General features: G+C 37.4%; 1 protein-coding gene across 1 annotated transcript in view; it reads right to left on the bottom strand.

Annotated features, from left to right (window-relative positions):
• DNAJC3 (DnaJ heat shock protein family (Hsp40) member C3) overlaps positions 1-20,379 on the bottom strand; it is an 89,863-nt gene that overhangs the window by 51,104 nt on the left and 18,380 nt on the right. Inside the window, exons 2-4 of the mRNA XM_012458619.2 lie at positions 17,364-17,474; positions 8,232-8,356; positions 6,362-6,436 (exon numbers count right to left, since the gene is read on the bottom strand). Coding sequence (XP_012314042.1) covers positions 6,362-6,436; positions 8,232-8,356; positions 17,364-17,474 — 311 coding nt within the window. The remainder of the gene's footprint in view (positions 1-6,361; positions 6,437-8,231; positions 8,357-17,363; positions 17,475-20,379) is intronic.

Consider the following 20,379-nt stretch of genomic DNA (forward strand, 5'->3'; position numbering starts at 1 on the left):
AACTAGAAAACTTGGAAGAAATGGATAAATTCCTGGACAGTAGCCTCCTCCCAAGCCTAAACCAGGAAGAAGTCGAAACCTTGAATAGACCAATAACAAGGTCTGAAGTCAAGGCAGCAATCAAGAGCCTACCACCTCAAAAAAAACCTAGGTCCAGATGGGTTCACAGCCAAATTCTACCAGACATACAAAGAGGAGCTGGTACCATTCCTACTGAAACTATTCCAAATAATCCAAAAAGAGGGAATCCTTCCCAAATCATTTTATGAGACCAACATCATCCTAATACCAAAACCCGGCAGAGACTCAACAAGAAAAGAAAACTACAGGCCAATATCCATGATGAACATAGATGCAAAAATATTCAATAAAATACTGGCAGGCTGATTGCAACAGCACATCTAAAAGCTTATCCACCATGATCAAGTAGGATTCATACCGGGGATGCAAGGATGGTTCAACATACGCAAGTCTATAAACGTAATTCACCACATAAACCGAACCAAAAACAAAAACCACATGATTAACTCAATTGATGCAGAGAAGGCCTCTGACAAAATTCAACAGCCCTTTATGCGAAAAACACTCAATAAATTAGGCATTGACGGAACGTATCTCAAAATAATAAAAGCTATTTACGACAAACCAACAGCCAATATCATACTGAATGGGCAAAAACTGGAAGCATTCCCTTTGAAATCTGGCACTAGACAAGGATGCCCTCTCTCATCACTCCTATTCAATATAGTACTGGAAGTTCTAGCCGAGCAATCAGGCAAGAAAAAGAAAGAAAGAGTATTCAAAAATGAAAGGAGGAAGTCAAATTGTCTCTTATTTGCAGACGACATGATTGTATATCTAGAAGACCCCATCGTCTCAGTCCAAAATCTCCTGAAACTGATAAGCAACTTCAGCAAAGTCTCAGGATACAAAATCAATGTCCACAAATCACAAGCATTCCTATATACCAATAACAGACTTAAAGAGAGCCAAATCAAGAACGAACTGCCATTCACAATTGCTACAAAAAAATAAAATACCTAGGAATACAACTAACAAGGAACGTAAAGGACCTCTTTAAGGAGAACTACAAACCACTGCTCAACGAAATAAGAGAGGACACAAACAGATAGAGAAACATTCCATGTTCATGGTTAGGAAGAATCAATATCGTGAAAATGGCCATACTGCCCAAGGTAATTTACAGATTCAACGCCATCCTCATCAAGCTACCAATGACCTTCTTCACAGAACTGGAAAAACTACCTTAAACTTCATATGGAACCAAAAGAGAGCCTGCATAGCCAAGTCAATTCTAAGCAAAAAGAACAAAGCGGGAGGCATCACACTACCGGACATCAAACTCTACTACAAGGCTACAGTAATCAAAACAGCATGGTACTGATACCAAAACAGAGATATAGACCAATGGAACAGAACAGAGGCGTCGGAGGCGACACAACATATCTACAACCACCCGATCTTTGACAAACCTGACAAAAACAAGCAACGGGGAAAGGATTCCCTGTTTAATAAGTGGTGTTGGGAAAACTGGCTAGCAATGTGCAGAAAGCAGAAACTGGACCCCTTCCTGACACCTTACACTAAAATTAACTCCCGATGGATTAAAGACTTAAACATAAGACCTAACACCATAAAAACCCTAGAAGAAAATCTAGGCAAAACCATTCAGGACATAAGCATAGGCAAGGACTTCATGACCAAAACACCAAAAGCATTGGCAACAAAAGTCAAAATAGACAAATGGGACCTAATGAAACTCCACAGCTTCTGCATGGCAAAAGAAACAGTCATTAGAGTGAATCAGCAACCAAAAGAATGGGAAAAAATTTTTGCAGCCTACCCGTCTGACAAAGGGCTGATATCCAGAATTTACAATGAACTAAAAAAGATTTACAAGAAAAAAACAAACAAGCCCATTCAAAATTGGGCAAAGGATATGAACAGATACTTTATAAAAGAAGACATACATGAGGCCAACAAACATATGAAAAAATGCTCATCATCACTGGTCATTAGAGAAATGCAAATCAAAACTACATTGAGATACCATCTCACACCAGTTAGAATGGCGATCATTAAAAAATCTGGAGACAACAGATGCTGGAGAGGATGTGGAGAAATAGGAACACTTTTACACTGTTGGTGGGAGTGTAAATTAGTTCAACCATTGTGGAAGACAGTGTGGCGATTCCTCAAGGACCTAGAAATAGAAATTCCATTTGACCCAGCAATCCCATTGCTGGGTATATATCCAAAGGATTATAAATCGTTCTACTATAAGGACACATGCACACGAATGTTCATTGCAGCACAGTTTACAATAGCAAAGACCTGGAACCAACCCAAATGCCCATCGATGATAGACTCGACAGGGAAAATGTGGCACATGTACACCATGGAATATTATGCAGCCATCAAAAACGATGAGTTCCCGTCCTTTGTAGGGACATGGATGAACCTGGAAACCATCATTCTCAGCAAACTGACACAAGAACACAAAATCAAACGCCGCATGTTCTCACTCATAGGCGGGTGTTGAACAATGAGAACGGATGGACACAGGGAGGGGAGCACTATACACTGGGGTCTGTTGGGGGGAAATAGGGGAGGGACAGTAGGGGGATGGGGAGTTGGGGAGAGATAGCATGGGGAGAAACGCCACATATAGGTGAAAGGGAGGAAGGCAGCAAATCACACTGCCACGTATGCAACTATGCAACAATCTTGCATGTTCTTCACATGTACCCCAAACCTAAAATGCAATAAAAAATAATAAAAATAAATAAAATAAAATAAAATTAAAATTAAAATTAAAATGGACAAAGGACATAAACAGACATTTCTCAAAGGGCATAAAAATGGCCAACAGGTATATGAAAAAATGTCCAATATCACTAATCATCAGGGAAATGCAAATCAAAACAATAATGAGAACACCTCACCCAGTCAGAATGGCTACAATAAAAAGACAAAAAATAATAGATGCTGGAAAGAATGCAGAGAAAAAGGAACTCATATACACTGTTGGCAGGAATGTAAATTAGTACAGCCGCTATGTAAAACAGTATGACGATTTCTCAGAAAACTAAAAATAGTACTATACAATCAAAATCAGTATATAAAAGGGATACCTGTACCCCCATATTTATTGCAGCACTATTCACAATAGTAAAGATATGCAATCATACCAAGTGTGCCTAATCTACAGATAAATTAATAAAGAAAATATGGGTGGGTGGGTGTTTGTGTGTGTGTGTGTATGTGTGTATGTGTGTATGTGTAGAGACAGCGAGAGCAAGAGAGAATGGGATACTATTTAGCCATAAAAAAGAACAAAATCATGTTCATATGGAGCCACATGAATGGAACTGGAGGTTATTAAGTGAAATATAAGCCAGGCACAGAAAGGCAAATATTGCATGTTTTCACACATATGTGGGAGCTAAAAAAAAAATTATTAATCTCACAGAGTTAATAGAATGATAGACATGATAGTTACAAGAGAATGGGAAGGGTGTGTCAGTGGGAGGGGAGATGAAAAGAGGTTAATAGATACAAACATACAGTTAGAGAGAAGGAATAAGTGGTAATGTTTAATAGCAAAGTAGTGTAGTTAACAATATACTGTCCACTTCAAAATAGCTGGAAGAGAGGAGGTGAAATGTTCCCAACACACAGAAATGATAAATATTCAGTGACAGATACTCTGAATACCCTGACTTGATCATTACACAGTCTGTGCATATAACAAAGGATCACATTTACCCCATAAATATGCACAAATGTTATGTAGTAATTTAAAAATTAGACTTTTTGTTCTATTTAACACCCTGTGAGGAGGATGCAAGCAAAAGCTATAGACTGCGGAAAAATACTTGCAAACTACATATCCAACAAAGTATCTAAAATATATAAAGGACATTTAAAACACAACAATAAAAAAGCAAACAAGCCAATTAGTACATAGGCAAAAGACATGAACAGAAATTTCATTGAAAAAGATTCACAGGTGTTAGCAAATAAGCACAGAAAATGATGTTCAATATCATTAGTAATCAGGGAAATCCAAATTAAAACCACAATATAATAACACATCTATCAGAATGGCCAAAATAAAAAATGACAATACCAAATGCTGGCAAGAATGTGGAGGAATGTGAAATGGTATGGTCACTCTGGAAAGCAATTCAGTGGTTTCTTACAAAATAAACATGCAATAACCAAACAACCCAGTAACTGCACTCCTGGGCATTTATCCTAAGGATAACAAAAATTCACATTCACACAAACATCTCTGTACAGGAATGTTCACAGCAGCCTTATTTGCAATAGCCAAGAAAAAGAAACAACGCAAATGGCCATCACTATCTAAAAGGAACAAACTAAGTGGGATATGTAAAAATCTAGATAAATCTCCAGAAAAATAGGCTGAGTAAAAAAAGTCAATTCTAAAAGGTTATATAATACTTGATTCCAGTTATATAAGATATTTGAAAAGTCAAAATTTAAGAAATGAATATCAAATTAGTGGATGCCAGAAAGTATGACTAGAGGGCCAGAGCAGGGTGGGATGGAAATGGGTATGGTTATAAAAGGGTAACAGGAAGGATTCTGGTGGTAATAGAACACCAAGTCAGCATCTTGACTATGGTGGTGGGTACATGAACCAACATATGTGATAAAGTATATGAAGTGCATACGACAAAGAAATGAATACTAGGAAAATTGAGGAAATCTGAATAGATTGGTAGATTGTATCAGTGTCAATATCCTGTTGTTGATATAGTGCTATAGTTTTATACTATAGATGAATTCATAGCTATAAAAACAACTTTGTCATTGGAGGAAACTGGGTAAATGCTACCTGGAATCTCTTTGTATTATTTCTTACAACTGCATGTGGATCTACAATTATCTCAATACAAGTTTCAGTTAAAACTAAAAGACTGTTCAATACAGACATACATTCTCATGGAAGAATCACTGTAACAACACTAAGAGTAGTTTTCAGAACACACTAGCAGAAGTATGACTGTCAAAGAGCAATCTAGAAAGTAGAAAGTCTATGAGAATCTCTTTTCTTGTTTCTGAGAAGTTTTAATATTGACCACAGAAAAGACATTAACCCAAGACATATCCAAGGTACCAAGATCTCATTTATCCAGAAGAATGCATCCAATGCCCAGTAAGGATTAATTTGTGCTAAAACTCTATCCTAAATTATGTTACTTCTAAAAGACTAAAGTTGTAATTGGAAAAAAAAAATCTAAATAACAGATTTAAGCATCTGCTAGAAGCAGAAACACATTCTCATGTTTTATAATTCATTCATCCATTTGACAGATGTTTATGCAACACCTTCTCTGAACAAAGGCCTGGGCTAGGGAAAGGTTACTCTAGCACTATCACCTCCCCACCACCTGGTCTTCAGCCTGCTCTCAAGCATCTTCCCAAGTAGGAAGGGAGATCAGATAAAAAGAATATGATAGCCAATTTTATTGAGACCATGAGGCTGTTTCTGATCTAATACAATTAAATTTAATGTTTTTGGATTTATTCACAGATGACAGAGTATTGTGACAAGGCTTATGACCATGTTAGAAATTTTTGTTTTCTTTTCATAGTGGTTATCATCACAGTAACTAAGCATCTCCATAAACTATAAAAAATACAAATAATAAAAAGTGGCTTATATACCCTTTCCAGACCACTCCAGAAACAAATCCATGTAAAACAAAAATGCTGGTCTTTAAAACAAGCAAAATGAGGGCATAAAAAGACTGGCTAAGTGTCTCTAACCAAATCATTTTTTAGTATCTACTCCCTTCAATGACACAAAATCTGTAACATTCCCCAACAAATCCAAAGCACTTTACACTTTGTAAAGCTGCCATAACGGATGACTGCAAAATTCCCTTTTAAGAATCTGTTTCATTATTCCTCTCAAATCCAATGAAGGGTTTCCAAAAGGATAGATCCAATGCCCAATAAGGATTAACTAATAAGGACTTTAAAAGTAGCTCAGCTGACATCTTTAGATTCTCACGGTGGACAAAGCAGAATAAGCAAGCTGTATAAACTCAGTTAAGATTATATATCTATTGGGTACACTTTAACTTCCAACTGTTAACAGGATTCTTTGATGTTTGCCACCAAATAGTAATTCAGGATTTGTGATTCTTAAATACATAAATCAGGCTATTCTCTATTTACCTACTGTCTAAGACTATTGACTCTTAGCTGTAAAATTACTATTAACTGTCATAATACCAAAAAAAGGTCCAATAAGTTCTCTCAAAATAACTTCTTCCTAGAGTCAAATACAAATTGAACTTACCACTTTTTTAAAATCATCTTCTGCTTCATCAAGTTTTCCTTGTTTGAGTAATAAGTGACCTCTCTGTAATCTTGCCTGGAAAAAAAGGGGAGAGGGGAATATCCTGAATATTATAGATTTCTAAATCTTTTTTAAACACAAGAATAAAACTAAACAAACAAGTTATTAATAAATATTTATTTTTCCAATGCCCATTTTACTTGACACCAAAAATAATTCCTGGAACTAATAAATGTGTTTAATTTTTCTTAATGCATGCTTCCTTAAAAATACTTTTTGTTCTACCCAGGAAAACAGAAAACAAGTCCACACAAAAACTTGTACATGTATGTTCACAACAATAGCCAAAAAGTGGAAATAACCCAAATTCCCATCAACTAACAAATCAATATACAAATATAATGTATCCATACAATATTATTCAGCCATAAAAAGGAATGACATATTGATATGTGCTACATGAATGAACCTTGAAAGCATTATGCTAAGTGAAAGAAGTCAGACACAAAAGGCCAAACATTATGTGATTTTGTTTATATGAAATATCTGAAACAGGCAAAGCTATGATAAGTGGTTGCCAGGAGCTAGAGTGGAAGTGGGGAGTGACTGCTAACAGGTACAGAGCTTCTTTAGGGGTTGATAAAAGTGTCCTGGAAGTAGCTAGTGGTGACCACTACACAACTTGTAAATATACTAAAGACCACTGAATACTTTTAAAGGGTAAATCTGATGGCATATAAATCGTATCTCAATTTTTAAAAATACTTTTTACCATAACTTTTTGCCCTACAATAAAAGTTGCATAAATTGGGACTTTACCAGTCCCTCTTCTCTTTTAACATGCATGTTTCTCCCTCTTCATCTGAGATCCCTCTTCTTCTAATGTGTATAATCCCATTTCTTTCAAGAATACCAACTCTCTGATGACCAATCAAGCCATAAAAGTATTCTACTTAACTTTATATATATTACTCTTAATAGTACATTAAATTTTCCTAACCCTTTTAAATGTGTCAAAACACATAAAAAGTAAGATTAAAGCCACTTCAACTATCATAAAACTAGGAAAATGAGCCATTTAATCTTTATGAAAGGTTGTGCTTGCTTAGCTGTGTAAGATAAATTTGATAAATGTTTGAGATTTGGGTGTTCCATCTTAAAATATTAGTAATATTTCAAATCAAATATTCACCCCATATCTAATCAGTTATCTCAAATCCTTCTGAAATACACTAAGAAATAAGAAACTATCTAATTGGTCAGTGGTTGCCAATTCTGCCTCTGAAAGCCCTACCTGAATTCCACCTCATGAGTCCCTTGCCTGCCCACACCTCTGTCACAGCCTTTATGGTGACCTGCCAATCATCAGGATTTCCTATTAGACTACAAGTTTCTCCACCTCTAAAGCTTGTAGGTTGGTTCTAGAGGATGTCTCTGCTAATTTAGCATTTTATTGTCACCACAAAGGATAGCCCAGTTAAGTGATCCCCACTTTATTCTTCCTGCCACAGCCTTACGTGCAACTGTTGTCAGTCACCTAATACTCTTAATTCAGCCTCTTTATCAACTCATGTCTTGGCCTCACATCTTGCCTCATACTCCATCCTCCACATAGATTTGTCTTTCTAAACCACAAAGCTGACATCACTGCCAGACTTCTGAAAAAAACATCTAATGAACCCGCTGTTCTCTTTCACACAGATCTTTGATTCTAGGGACTTTGAATTTCTCTTGTTCCTCAGTCCACTACATCACTGTAGCTTTGATCTCTTCTGGTTATATCTAGCATGCCAGTCCTCACCTTATGAAACAAATTCTCTCTCCCAAGTTCTCTTAAGTTCTCCTTTAAAGAAAGTTTAGATATACTTACTGCAGTGAAGTCCATCTTCAATTCAATCACTTTAGTTAAATCAGGAAGTGCAGCTTTGGATTTGCCCATAGCTAAAAAGACAGTAGCCCTCCGATAATAAGCAATATAGTTATCAGGATCACCATCTGAAAATTAAAATAATATTACCTCTTATTTATTCAAAAATTAAAAAAAAAAATCACCTAGAATAATATTACCTCTTATTTATTCAAAAATTCAAAAAAAAAAAATCACCTGGACAGTATCAGCTTTGCAACTCTACAAAGACAGACATTAAGAAAAGAATCTCTTCATCGAAAAGGAGTCATGTTGCCTGGCAAGATCTGTGCAAATAGACCTAGAATAGGGGTCAGCAAACTATAGCCCAAGCCACATACAATGCACAGACTTCAGTTAAGAATATTTTTTACATTTCTTAAAAGTTGCCCCAAAAAAAGAAAAAACAAAAGAAAAATTTAAGACTGTATGGCTACAAAGCCAAAAATACTTGTCTGGCCCTTTAGAAAAAAAGTTCACAAACCCTTGGTCTAGAATATTAACTATATTCAACTTATAAACTTTTTTTATTTTTTTTATTTTTGAGACAGGGTCTCTGTCACCCAGGCTAGAGTGCAGTAGCATGATCATTGCTCACTGTAGCCTTGACCTCCCACACCCAAGCAATCCTGCCATCTCAACCTTCTGAGTAGCTGGAACCACAGTGTTCCACCATGGCCAGTTAATTTTTTTTTTTTTTTTTTTTTTTATAGAGAAAGAGTCACCATGCTGCCCAAGCTGGTCTCCAACTCCTGGGCTCCAGCAATCCTCCTACCTCAGCTTCCCAAAGTGCTGAGATTACAGGCATGAGCCACTGCACCCAGCCTCGACTCATAACTTTTATAAATATGCAATTCAGTGTGTCTCTGCTGAGATTTTCCTAAGTAAAATACTAAGAATGTGGACTATGCATAATGTACAGAATTGTAAAATGTATAGACCTCTGACTAAATTGATATATTGAACGTATAACCTCTGCTCCCTCACAGACTCCCAACTAGAATGGAAGTGAAGAATTAAAGGTACAAGGACAAAGGAGAAGATTAGAAATGAGAGTAAGACTAGAGAAAGAGACCAGAGAAGTTAACATTTGTAAAGAAAGCAGACAGATGAATTTGGTTTTTGAGCTAATTTTACTTTGCTTATTAGCATCTACAAAGTAGAGAAAGGAGTGGATTCAATTAGAAGCAAATCTGCTGCAGAACAACCCTTCTAGAAAGCAATTTAGAAATATAAGCATATAAAGAATTCAAAAACTAACCTTGACAAAAGACAGTTATCAATCTTTAAAAAAGAAAAGATTTATGTACTCAGGTGTTCATTATCATAAGACATACAATTAAAACTCCCTAAAAGTTCTATTCCTAAAGTTGTCATTTGGAAAACATTACAATAATCATATGGCAGGATAGTGCATAATCATTCAAAATTATGGTTGTGAACAGTTGTTAATGGCATTGAAAATGTGAGGGGAAGGTGGGTCAGCAAAAGAATATGAAAGAAGACATACAAATGGCCAATGAGCACATGAAAAGATGCTCACTATCCAAATCATTAGGGAAATGCAAATCAAAACCACACTGACCTGCATGGGGCAACAAAAATACTAATAAAAACTAAGAAAGCAAAACAAACAAACAAACAAAAAAACCACATTGAGATACCAGTTCACACCCATTAAGATGGCTATTATTAAAAAGATAAAATAACAAGAGTTGGCAAGGATGTGGAGAAATTGGAATACTTGTGCACCGTTGGTGGAATGTAAAATGGTACGGCTACTGCGGAAAACAGTAAGATGACTTCTCAAAAAATTAAATGTAAAATTATCATGTGGTCCAGCAATTCTACTCCTTTGTATATATCCCAAAGAACTGAAAGCAAGGGTCAAATATGTATTCAAACACACATGTTCATAGCAGCATTATTCACAATAGTCCAAAGGTGGAAACAACCCCAAAAATCCGTCAATGAATGAATGGATAAACAAAAAGTGGGATGTGCGATATAGTGTACATACAACAGATATTCATTCAGCCTTATAGAGAAATGAAATACCTATGCATGCTATCACATGGATGAACCTTGAAAACATTACGCTAAGTAAAATAAGCCAAGACACAAAAGGAAAATATTGTATGGTTCTACTAATGTGAGGTACCTAAAGTACTCAAATAATAGAGACAGAAGGTAGAATAGTGGTTGCCAGGAGCTGGTGTAGAGGGTTAGGAACAGGGTCCTATTGTTTAATGGATACAGAGTTTCTGTTTGGGATAATGAAAAAGTACTAGAGATGGACAGTGATGACTGCACAACAATGTGAACACAATACCAATGAATTGCATACTTACAAATGGTTAAAAATTTTCATACATTTTACCACAACAAAAAAGTAAAAGTATAAACCAGTCAGAAAAAAAATGTATTTTTTAAAAAAGGAATTGGGTATTTTAACAATAAAAAAACCTTCTTTTTCTTAAATCCAAAAACAAAAATATATGATCCCAGCTAAGTGTCACTAAAATTTCTTTACTGAACAACTTCCCTTAGGAGGCAAGGAAAGAAAAGCAAAAACAGTAGCCTGAATATAGGCTATTTCTTACAAAACACTGTAATTAACTTAAGGAAAGATTAGGAAACAGAGTAACTATATTTGGAATATGCTTGATATACAGTATTTTTCAGTTCAGTTTATATTTTATTTGTAAGGTACAATATATTAAAATTTTATGGGTTTGGTTTGAGAACTGGCCATAGAATAATTTGATACCTAAGAATTACTAACATTTAAGTAACACACTGGAGAGCAGAGGGAAATTCACTGCATGTCAACAGTGGCTATCCAGGCAGAGAGATGAGGTTTCTTCTTTCGCCGTCCATGTATTCCAAAGTGTTTCACAATGCATATGGATTACTTTTATATTCATTAATTTTTTTAAAACTTAAGTTATGCATGGCTTATTCACACTAAGCAAAGAATAATACTGGAAATAACATGATTCAAGGTCTAAAGTACAAAACTCCATCAATTACATATGACTAAATCCTACTCAATCTTTGAGGCACAGCTCAAATGACTTATTTGACCACGTGGAAAAATAAACTTTTCCCTCTCTCAAATTCCGTAACATTCTATAATACATGTCCTTTACTGCACCTAACACTAAGCACTGATTATCAATTGTTTATATACATTTGGCCCTCTGTATCCATGGGTTCCGCATCAGTGAATTCAACCACCCTCAGATTGAAAATATTTCGGGAAAAAAAAAACAAAAACTGTGTCTGTATTGAATATGTACAGACTTTTTTCATTATTTCCTAAAAAGTAGAGTAAAACAACTATTTACACAGCATTTACATGGTATAAGGTAAATTGCATTCGATTTCTATTTGGAAAAACCTGACCATTCCAATCCATGAAGAAAATATCTGCACAGAGGACTGTGTATGACTTCACTTTTGTCTACATACAATATTTCTGGAGTGTCCACTTTCACCAATTTTACTGTTCCATTTTTAGGCATTTTAAGATAGGAAATGGAATTAGAACCCCAATTTATAAAACCAAACCTAAAAAAAAATAAGAAATCCGTTGTACTATAAGATACATATTTGGTCTTCTTCCTGTTTTCTGACATATAGCTCCTACAACCTGTGGAATCTCTAGAGTGATTACTTTTTTGTATACTAATGAAATGGCTGGTATCTGGGCACCCCTAGATACTAAGAATGTGGACTATGAATAATGGGGAAACCTACCAGGTGAAAATATTGGAATTTTCAGTACCCCCTACCATCCTAGGGGATGAAGGTTGAGTTGGTTACCAATAGCCAATTATATAATCCATCATGCCTAAGTAATAAAGCCTCCATAAAAACCTAAAAGGACAGGGTTTAGAAGAACTTCCATGCAGCCAAAAACATGGAGGCTCCTGGAGGGTGTGGTACACCCAGAGAGGGCAAAGAAGCACCTCACCCCTTCCCATATGTCTGGCCCTAAGTATCTCTTCTATCTATTTGGTTGTTCATCTGTATCCTTTGTAATATCCCATAATAAACCTGTAAACATAAGTGTTTTCCCGAGTTCTGTGAGCTGCTCTAGCAAATCAACTGAACCTAAGGAAGGGGTCATGGGAATCCTCATTTACAACCAGTCAGTCAGAAGCACAGGTAAAACAACCAGGGGCTTATAAATGGCTTCTGAAGTCAGGAGTGGTCTTGTAGCACTGGGCTTTCAATCTGTGGGATCTTCGGCTATCTCCAGGTAGATAGTGTCAGAACTCAACAGAATTAGAGGTCATCCAGCTGCTGTCTGCCGGAAAATCTGTAGGATTACTTGGTGGAGAGAAATTCCCACACATTTTGGTGACTAGAGGTCACAGAAATATTCTGCACTGTGAGAATATAATAGGAGAAACAGAGTCTCACTCCATCGCCCAGGTTAGACTGTGGTGACACGATCATAGCTCACTGCAATTCCAATTCCTAGGCTCAAGCAGTCTTCCCACCTCAGCCTCCTGAGTGATTGTACACTATTTTCAAAGATATTTGTATTCTTTATTACCATCTGATCTTCACAAAAATTCCCATGGGTGACACAGTGAAAACTGCTAGGAACTGCAGGTAACTTTTTAAAGTATGCATTTTCTTACATAACTGGACCAATGTCACATGATTATCCAGTGGCAAGACCAAGATAAAAATCTGTTTCCCTTTTCAAAGTAATACACAAAGCCATACTTCTAATAGCTTCACAGAGTACACATGATAGGAGTTCTCTATATGTTTATACAGTAGGCTACTGCAATGGAACTGTTTATGTTTCACCTGACATCCCAACAGGTCCCAGCTACCCTTACATTCCAAGGTGAGATTTGTAGGCCACTTAGAAAAGATGGTAAGTGTCATCTTTGCAGGACAGAGTAGACTGGTGTATCTGACTCATCCCTGAAAAATCTAAATGGCAAGAGACCAGTAGGCTCTCTGATCTGATGGAAAGGAAGAAGGAGTTGCTATCTGGGCTGTCCTCTACCTACAGACATGGTCAGGGCAAAGAATACATGCATGCTTCCCACAGACCAAAGAGAGCTGGCCTGGGTCGTCTCATATCTCACCCACAAGGCGACTCAAGAAGTTCTCTGCATTTCCATAAGACATTTTAGAATCAACTAGTCAATTTCAATGAAATAAAGTGCTAGAATTTTATTAGATTTCATCGAATATGTAGACCAATCTGGGGGCCACTTGACATCTTTGTAATACTGAATCTTCCTATCCATTAACATGGTATATCTTCATTTAAGTCTTCTGTAAGTTTCTTATAACTATTTTTGTGGTTTTCAGCAAAATGTTCTTGCACATCTTTCATTAGATTTATTCTTAGGTGTTTTTTGTATTTGTTTATTCCTAATAGAGATTCTATTGCTACAAAAGTATGTTGCCTTTGTTATTCAGTGAGTGCCTTGCTAAATTCATATAAATTACAACAGTTTGCAGATTATTTGCATATCATCATGTCCTCTGGGAATGACAGTTTTATTTCTTCCTTTCTCAATCTTTATGCCCTATTTCTTGCCAAATTACAGTGACTGAGCAATTGCATTAGTTCATTTTCGCACTGCTAATAAAGATATACCCAAGACTGGGTAATTTATAAAGGAAAGAGCTTAACTGTCTTGCAGTTCAGCATGGCTTGGGAGGCCCCAGGAAATTTACAATCATGGCAGAAGAGGAAGCAAACACATCCTTCTTCACGTGATGGCAGGAAGGAGAAGTGCCAAGCAAAAGCAGGAAAAGTCCCTTATAAAACCATCAGATCTCATGAGAATTCACTCACTATCTTCAGAACAGCATGAGGGTAACCACCCCCATGATTAACTTACCTCCCACGAGGTCCCTCCCATGACATGTGGGGATTATAGGAACTACAATTCAAGATGAGATTTGGGTGGTAACAGCCAAACCATGTCAGCAATTAAACAACAAAAAGAAAAAAAAGGGATCCAGGTCATAAAAAAAGAAGTAAAACTATACTTTCCCATAACATAATCTTGTATATGGAAAATGCTACAGAATCTACACACAAAAAAATTCCTAGAGCTAATAAACAAGTTCAGCAAGGTTGCAAGATATAAAATTGGTACACAAATTGCATTGGCTAGCCTGGGCATGGTGGCTCACACCTGTAATCCCAGGTCTTTGGGAGGCAGGTGGATGACTTGAGGTCAGGAAGTTCAAGACCAGCCTAGCAAACATGGTGAAATCCTAACTCTACTAAAAATACAAAAATTAGCTGGACATCGTGGTGCATGCCTGTAATCCCCGCTGAGCCAGGAGAATCACTTGAACCTGGGAGGCGGAAGCTGCAGTGAGCCAAGATTGCACTACTGCACTCCAGCCTCCTGAGTGACAGAGAAAGACTCTGCCTCAAAACAACAACAACAACCAAAAAACAAATTGCATTGGCTAGGACCTCTAGCAGAATGTTGACTACACGTAGTAACAGTGGGTATCCTTCTCTCATTCTCAATCTCAGAGATGGTAGGGTGTGGGAGAGGTATCAATATTCATCAGTAAGTATCATCATAGCTATAGGATTTTTGGTGTACTTATCAATATAGATTTCCAAACTATTTAAAAGGTGCTTTTTCTTTCACATATGGTGTTAAATATTTATCAAATACTTCTTCTTCACCTTTGAAACAACATTTTTCTCCTTTAGTTTGTTGACTTACACTGATTGACTTTTGAATGCCAAACCGAATTTATATCCTTGTAATAAAAACCAGTGGTGTGTGTGTATGTGTACAAACATAATATTTGGACTTACTTAAAATTTAGACCTACTTAAAATTTAGATTCATTTGCTATATTTTTCAGAATTTTTGTAGTTATGTTCATGGGAGACTTTGCTAAAATATTTTTATTGTGATGTTCTTACACTTGGAAGAATGTGTATTCTGCCGCTGTGTGCAGGTGTTATGTGTATTTCAATTGGGTCAAATTAACATCTTTACTTGACATTTTTGTCTGTTTTCCTATACATTATTGAAAGAGGCTAAAGCCTTCCACTATAATTATGAATTTGTTCATTTCTCCTTTTAGTTCTGTCAATTTTTGTTTTACGTATTTAAAGACTATGTTATTGGGCTCAAACTCATTTAAAATTGATATTTTCTGGTAGAGTGAACCCTTTATTAATGTGAAATGGCTTTCTCTTCTACTAAAAAAGGTAATTTTTTTAAAATTTTCCCCTCATTTTTCAATTTTTTTATGTTCTTATAATTATGTCATATCTCTTAAATAGAGTTTTGGTTTTTTTGTTCTTTAATGTTGAGATAGAGTCTCACTCTGTCACCCAGGATGGAGTGCAATGGTGAAATCTTGGCTCACTGCAACTTTCACCTCTCAGGTTTAAGCAATTCTTTCTCAGCCTCATGAGTAGCTGGGATTACAGGCACCCACCACCATACCTGGCTAATTTTTATATTTTTAGTAGAGAATGGGTTTCACCATGTTGTCCAGGCTGGTCCTGAACTCGTGACCTCAAGTGATCTGCCCTCCTTGGCCTCCCAAAGTGCTGGAATTACAGGTGTGGGCCACGATGCCCAGCCTTGAATAGAGTTTTTTAATAAAAAAAAAAAATCTGTTTCCTATGAGTTTAAGAGCTAACAACATCTGTAATAAAAATCTCAGTTCAAGAAAGAGCATAAAGAAAAGTATGACAAACCAAAACCTAACTAAATTGAGTTTATAAAGTAAATTACAACAATAGAATGATAGTTCTTCTGGGAGCATAGCTATCTTATTAAAAAATACACAGCTGGGCACAGTGGCTCACACCTATAATCCCAGCACTTTGGGAGGCTGAGGCAGGCAGATCGCTTGAGACCAAGACTTTGAGAACAGCCTGGACAACATGGTGAAACCTAGTCTCTACAAAAAATACAAAAATTAGCTGGGCATGGTGGCACGCACCTGTAGCTCCAGCTACTCAGGAGGCAGAGGTTGCAGTAAGCCAAGATCACGCCACTGCACTCTAGCCTGCATGACAGAGCAAGAACCCGTCTCAAAACCGTCTCAAAAAAAAAAAAAAAAGGCACCACCCTCCTTACCTGTCAGGTTGTTAACTAGTCACTCTCAACCATTCAAATCAAGATAAAAACATGTAAGTAAATAAAAAAGACTCTGCGGAAAGTCAGTATCAAAAAGTCCTAGCACAAAAGTTTAGCAGTGACTCATAAGGAAATCCAGGCCAGGTGTGGTGGTTCACACATACAATCTCAATACTTTCGGAGGTCAAGGCAGGAGGACTGCTTGAGCCCCCAAGTTTGAGACCAGCCTGGACAACAGAGTGAGACCCCATCTCTACAAAAAAATAAAAAACAAAAGTTGTAAAAGGTAGTTGGGTATAGTGGCACACACCTATAATCCCAGGTATTCAGGAGCCTGAGGCTGCAGTGAGCCATGATCACACCAATGCACTCCAGCCTGGGTGACAGTACAAGACCCTGTCTCAAAAAAAAAAAAAAAAAAAAAAAGAACATTTGTTAAGCCTTCACTAAGAACCTATTATTCTGGTCATCTCAGTCCTTAGAGTCCTAACAGATGAACAGCTGCAACAACAGTTGATTCTACAGACAGACACGAATAAGAAATAAGAAGCAACAGTGTAAAGGGCAGTTGGAGTCTGACCAATACTGAAGAGGCAATGAACTGCGGCATCTCCCAAGGGTATCAAGCAAATATATTGAAAACCAAGTCATCAAGAAAATTAAACTGTATTCGGCAAAATCTGTTCAAAAAGTCAAAAACCAAATAATACACTGAGAAAAGTTGTTTGTCAGAATTATCTTGAATTACCCTTGGTAGTAGCAGGCCTCACTAAGCTTCAAAATTCTCTCATGTTAGACACACATACGTTTAAGTGTTATACATTTATTTTATTAATCTATTTCACTCAGAATACCATAAATATATTTAAATGTTTTATTTAAACATGAAATAATGTTATTCAAAATGTTATTCAAAAAAAGAGCTATTACTAGAATTCACTAAGACAGTCACTGAGTGGTTTGGTTCCATGATACAAACCTACAGCAGCATGAAACTGAGATAAAGCATCAGCTAGCTGTCCAGCTGCAAGTAATTTCTTGCCCAATTCAAGATGTTTCTCAACATCTGCATTTACTCCACATTCGGCACCTAAAAATAAATTTTAAAACACTCAGTTAACTTTCCACAAACCAAGATTTAATTTTTAAAAATATGTTACAAATGGCTATCTGTCTCAGTCATCTACTTAGATGAGAAAAGTCACAGAAGCTGAAAAATGATGTAAAGAACATAAAAAATAAATCCTATTTTATTTTATGAAGGACAAGACAAAAAATATACCCATCTTGACCTAATCAGTCAAAAGAATGTAACCAACCTAGAAAATAAAGGGAAGTTGCATAACACAGAAGTAGTAAAAATACTTTGAACAATAAAAGGAAAATTGTTTGAAGTTAGAATCTTACCTTTAATGAATAACATATAGCCTATTACAATATATAAGTACTTATTAAGCACCTATAATGCACTATGCACTATTCTAGGTATCTGGCATAAGTGAGCAACATTAAAAAGTCCTGCCCCTCATACCCTCCTGGCACCTGACGTTATGGTGGAAGAAGACAGACATAATCACTAAGTAAATTACATAGTACGATAGGTGAAAAGTACTGTGGAAAAAGGCAACCCATGTGAAGGGGTAAGGAGTTCAGGGGACTTATAGTAGTAAATAGTGGGGGAGTAAAGATTAAGCCTTCTTGAGAAGCTGACATCTGAGCAAGACGGGAAAAAAGTGAGGCACTCACCATGCAGACAGCTAGGAAAAGAGCTTCCAGGAAGAGGAACCAGCAAGTACAAGGGCCCTAAGTTGGGAGCATGCAGGTATGTTCCAGAAACAGCAGAAATGTCTGGATGGCTGTAGCAGAGCCAACAGGAAATAATAGTATGAGGTCAAAGAAGTAGAGGACCTGACTATGTATGGCTCTGAATATTTACTTGTCTTAAAATAGGTAACTGTCGTGGAATTTTGGGTAGAATAACATGATCTGTTAGACTAGGCCCATTATCAGGGTATTGCCTCTCAGCTCTGAATTCATCCTTCAGACATGCACTGCAATAAAGACCTGGAGTTTGCAAGCATTTCCTCTTTACAGTATGTATAATGTAATCTTTGTCAGTACAGGGCACTGAAGCAACACTGCAGGAAGGACACTCCCTGGTTCTGCTTGCTGCATTTTACTGTCTTCTGGCTCCTGATGCATGGTCTGTCATGGAGTGGACTTCCTGCTGCACGTGTATGAGGAGGACATCCAGGGGTACTTAGCCATAGCTGTATGCCCAGGGGTCCAGTTCCTCAGTGACCCAGCAACCTCAGCCTACATACTCCAGATTTCACACCCACAGAAGCACCTGGACTCCCTTCACAGACAGGCTGACCAGCCTTGGCTGACATATACGTCAAAGGATTGTTTTCTGCTTCCCCAGTTCCCATGGACCAGCCACATAGCAATCTTCTCCACCAGCAAACCTGGGCTATACCTTCTCCAATAAGATCTGAACCCCAGCCTGGTACAGGGGATCCCTCTTGCAAGCTGGTCCTTCCTTGGGGCTGTCTCTTAGTCCTAGAATATCTGTTAGAGTTCTCTTTACATCTTTAGTTACTCTCCCATCATAACTTAACAGCTCTTAGATTAAACTTCCCCTTTCTAAGTTACTACATGATTTCTGTCTCTCCTCGATGGAGCCTGACTGACACACAATTGGTATTGGAAGCAGTCCCTGGAGACAGGCCCACAGATGCAATCTGAGGATGGTTTGGTCATGACCTTGGGCTTCAGTGCAGTGCTAAGTTCGTCACCAATGGGAGATGAAATGCTAGTAATCCACAGTACGTATAAGAGTCACAATAAACTAAGCTAGCACTTTGGTTGACTGTAATGAAGTACTAACTGAGGCACATGTCTTAGAGACCTAAGTGGCTGCTGCAACTGACCATAATAGCAGAAATTATGAAAATAAGGACTGTGATGTGGGGTGGGTTCTTTTGAAAGCACTAGAGCAGGGGTCCCCAAGCCCCCAGCCATGGACCAGTACCAGTCCATGGCCTGTTAGGAACTGGGCCACACAGCAGGAAGTGAGCATTACCACCTAAGTTCCGCCTCCTGTCAGATCAGTGGAGGCATTAGATTCTCATAGGAGCACGAGCCCTGTTGTCAACTGCGCATGCAAGGGATCTAGGTTGCATGTTCCTTATGAGACTCTAACTAATGCCTGATGATCTGAGGTGGAACAGATTCATCCTGAAACCATTCTCTCCCCAGCCAACCCGGTCCACGGAAAAACTGTCTTCCACAAAACTAATCCCTGGTGCCAAAAAGGCTGGGGACTGCTGCACTGGAGCACCTACAGACAGAAAATAACCAGCTCAGATCCAACTTTCAGAAAATCAAATATAAAATTTAATTTAATTATGAGGGTTGATAAATTAAAACAAGAGCTGAATTCATGGTCTCCCCAAGTTTCTCCTGTGAAAGTTAGGGCACAGACTGGTAAGAATGGAATACTTAAATTTGGAATGGGAATATTTATTTGGACCCTAATGAAGCTGACCAACTTGAACCACAAAGTCCTTCTGCCAAAACTGGAAACCAATACTGAATTCCCAGTATGGCACCAAGGGTGGGAAAGAGACAGCTGGCCACCTAATGGTAGATTGATTTTATTTTGTTCTCTTCCATAATTGATCCGCTTCTCATATTCCAGATATGAATTTGCCTGTAATGCTTCTGCCAAAACCACCATTCGCAGACTCACAGAATGTATTATCTACCATCACAGCATTCTACACAGCACTGTACCTCATTAAGGAATTCACTTTATAGCAAAAGAGATGGGCGATGTGCTCATGACACTACGATTAACTGGTTTTACCATTACTCCATCACCTAGAATGGCTTACTGAAGACTTAAGTAGTAGCACTAGTTAGGAGACAAAAACATGAAAGGATGAGGCTCTGTTTTACAAGCTGCAGTTTATTACTTCAATCACAGGCCA

Source organism: Aotus nancymaae, unplaced genomic scaffold, assembly GCF_030222135.1.
Source record: "Aotus nancymaae isolate 86718 unplaced genomic scaffold, 86718_ANA_hifiasm-v0.15.2.pri h1tg000048l, whole genome shotgun sequence".
In the NCBI taxonomy this organism is placed as follows: Eukaryota; Metazoa; Chordata; class Mammalia; order Primates; family Aotidae; genus Aotus; species Aotus nancymaae.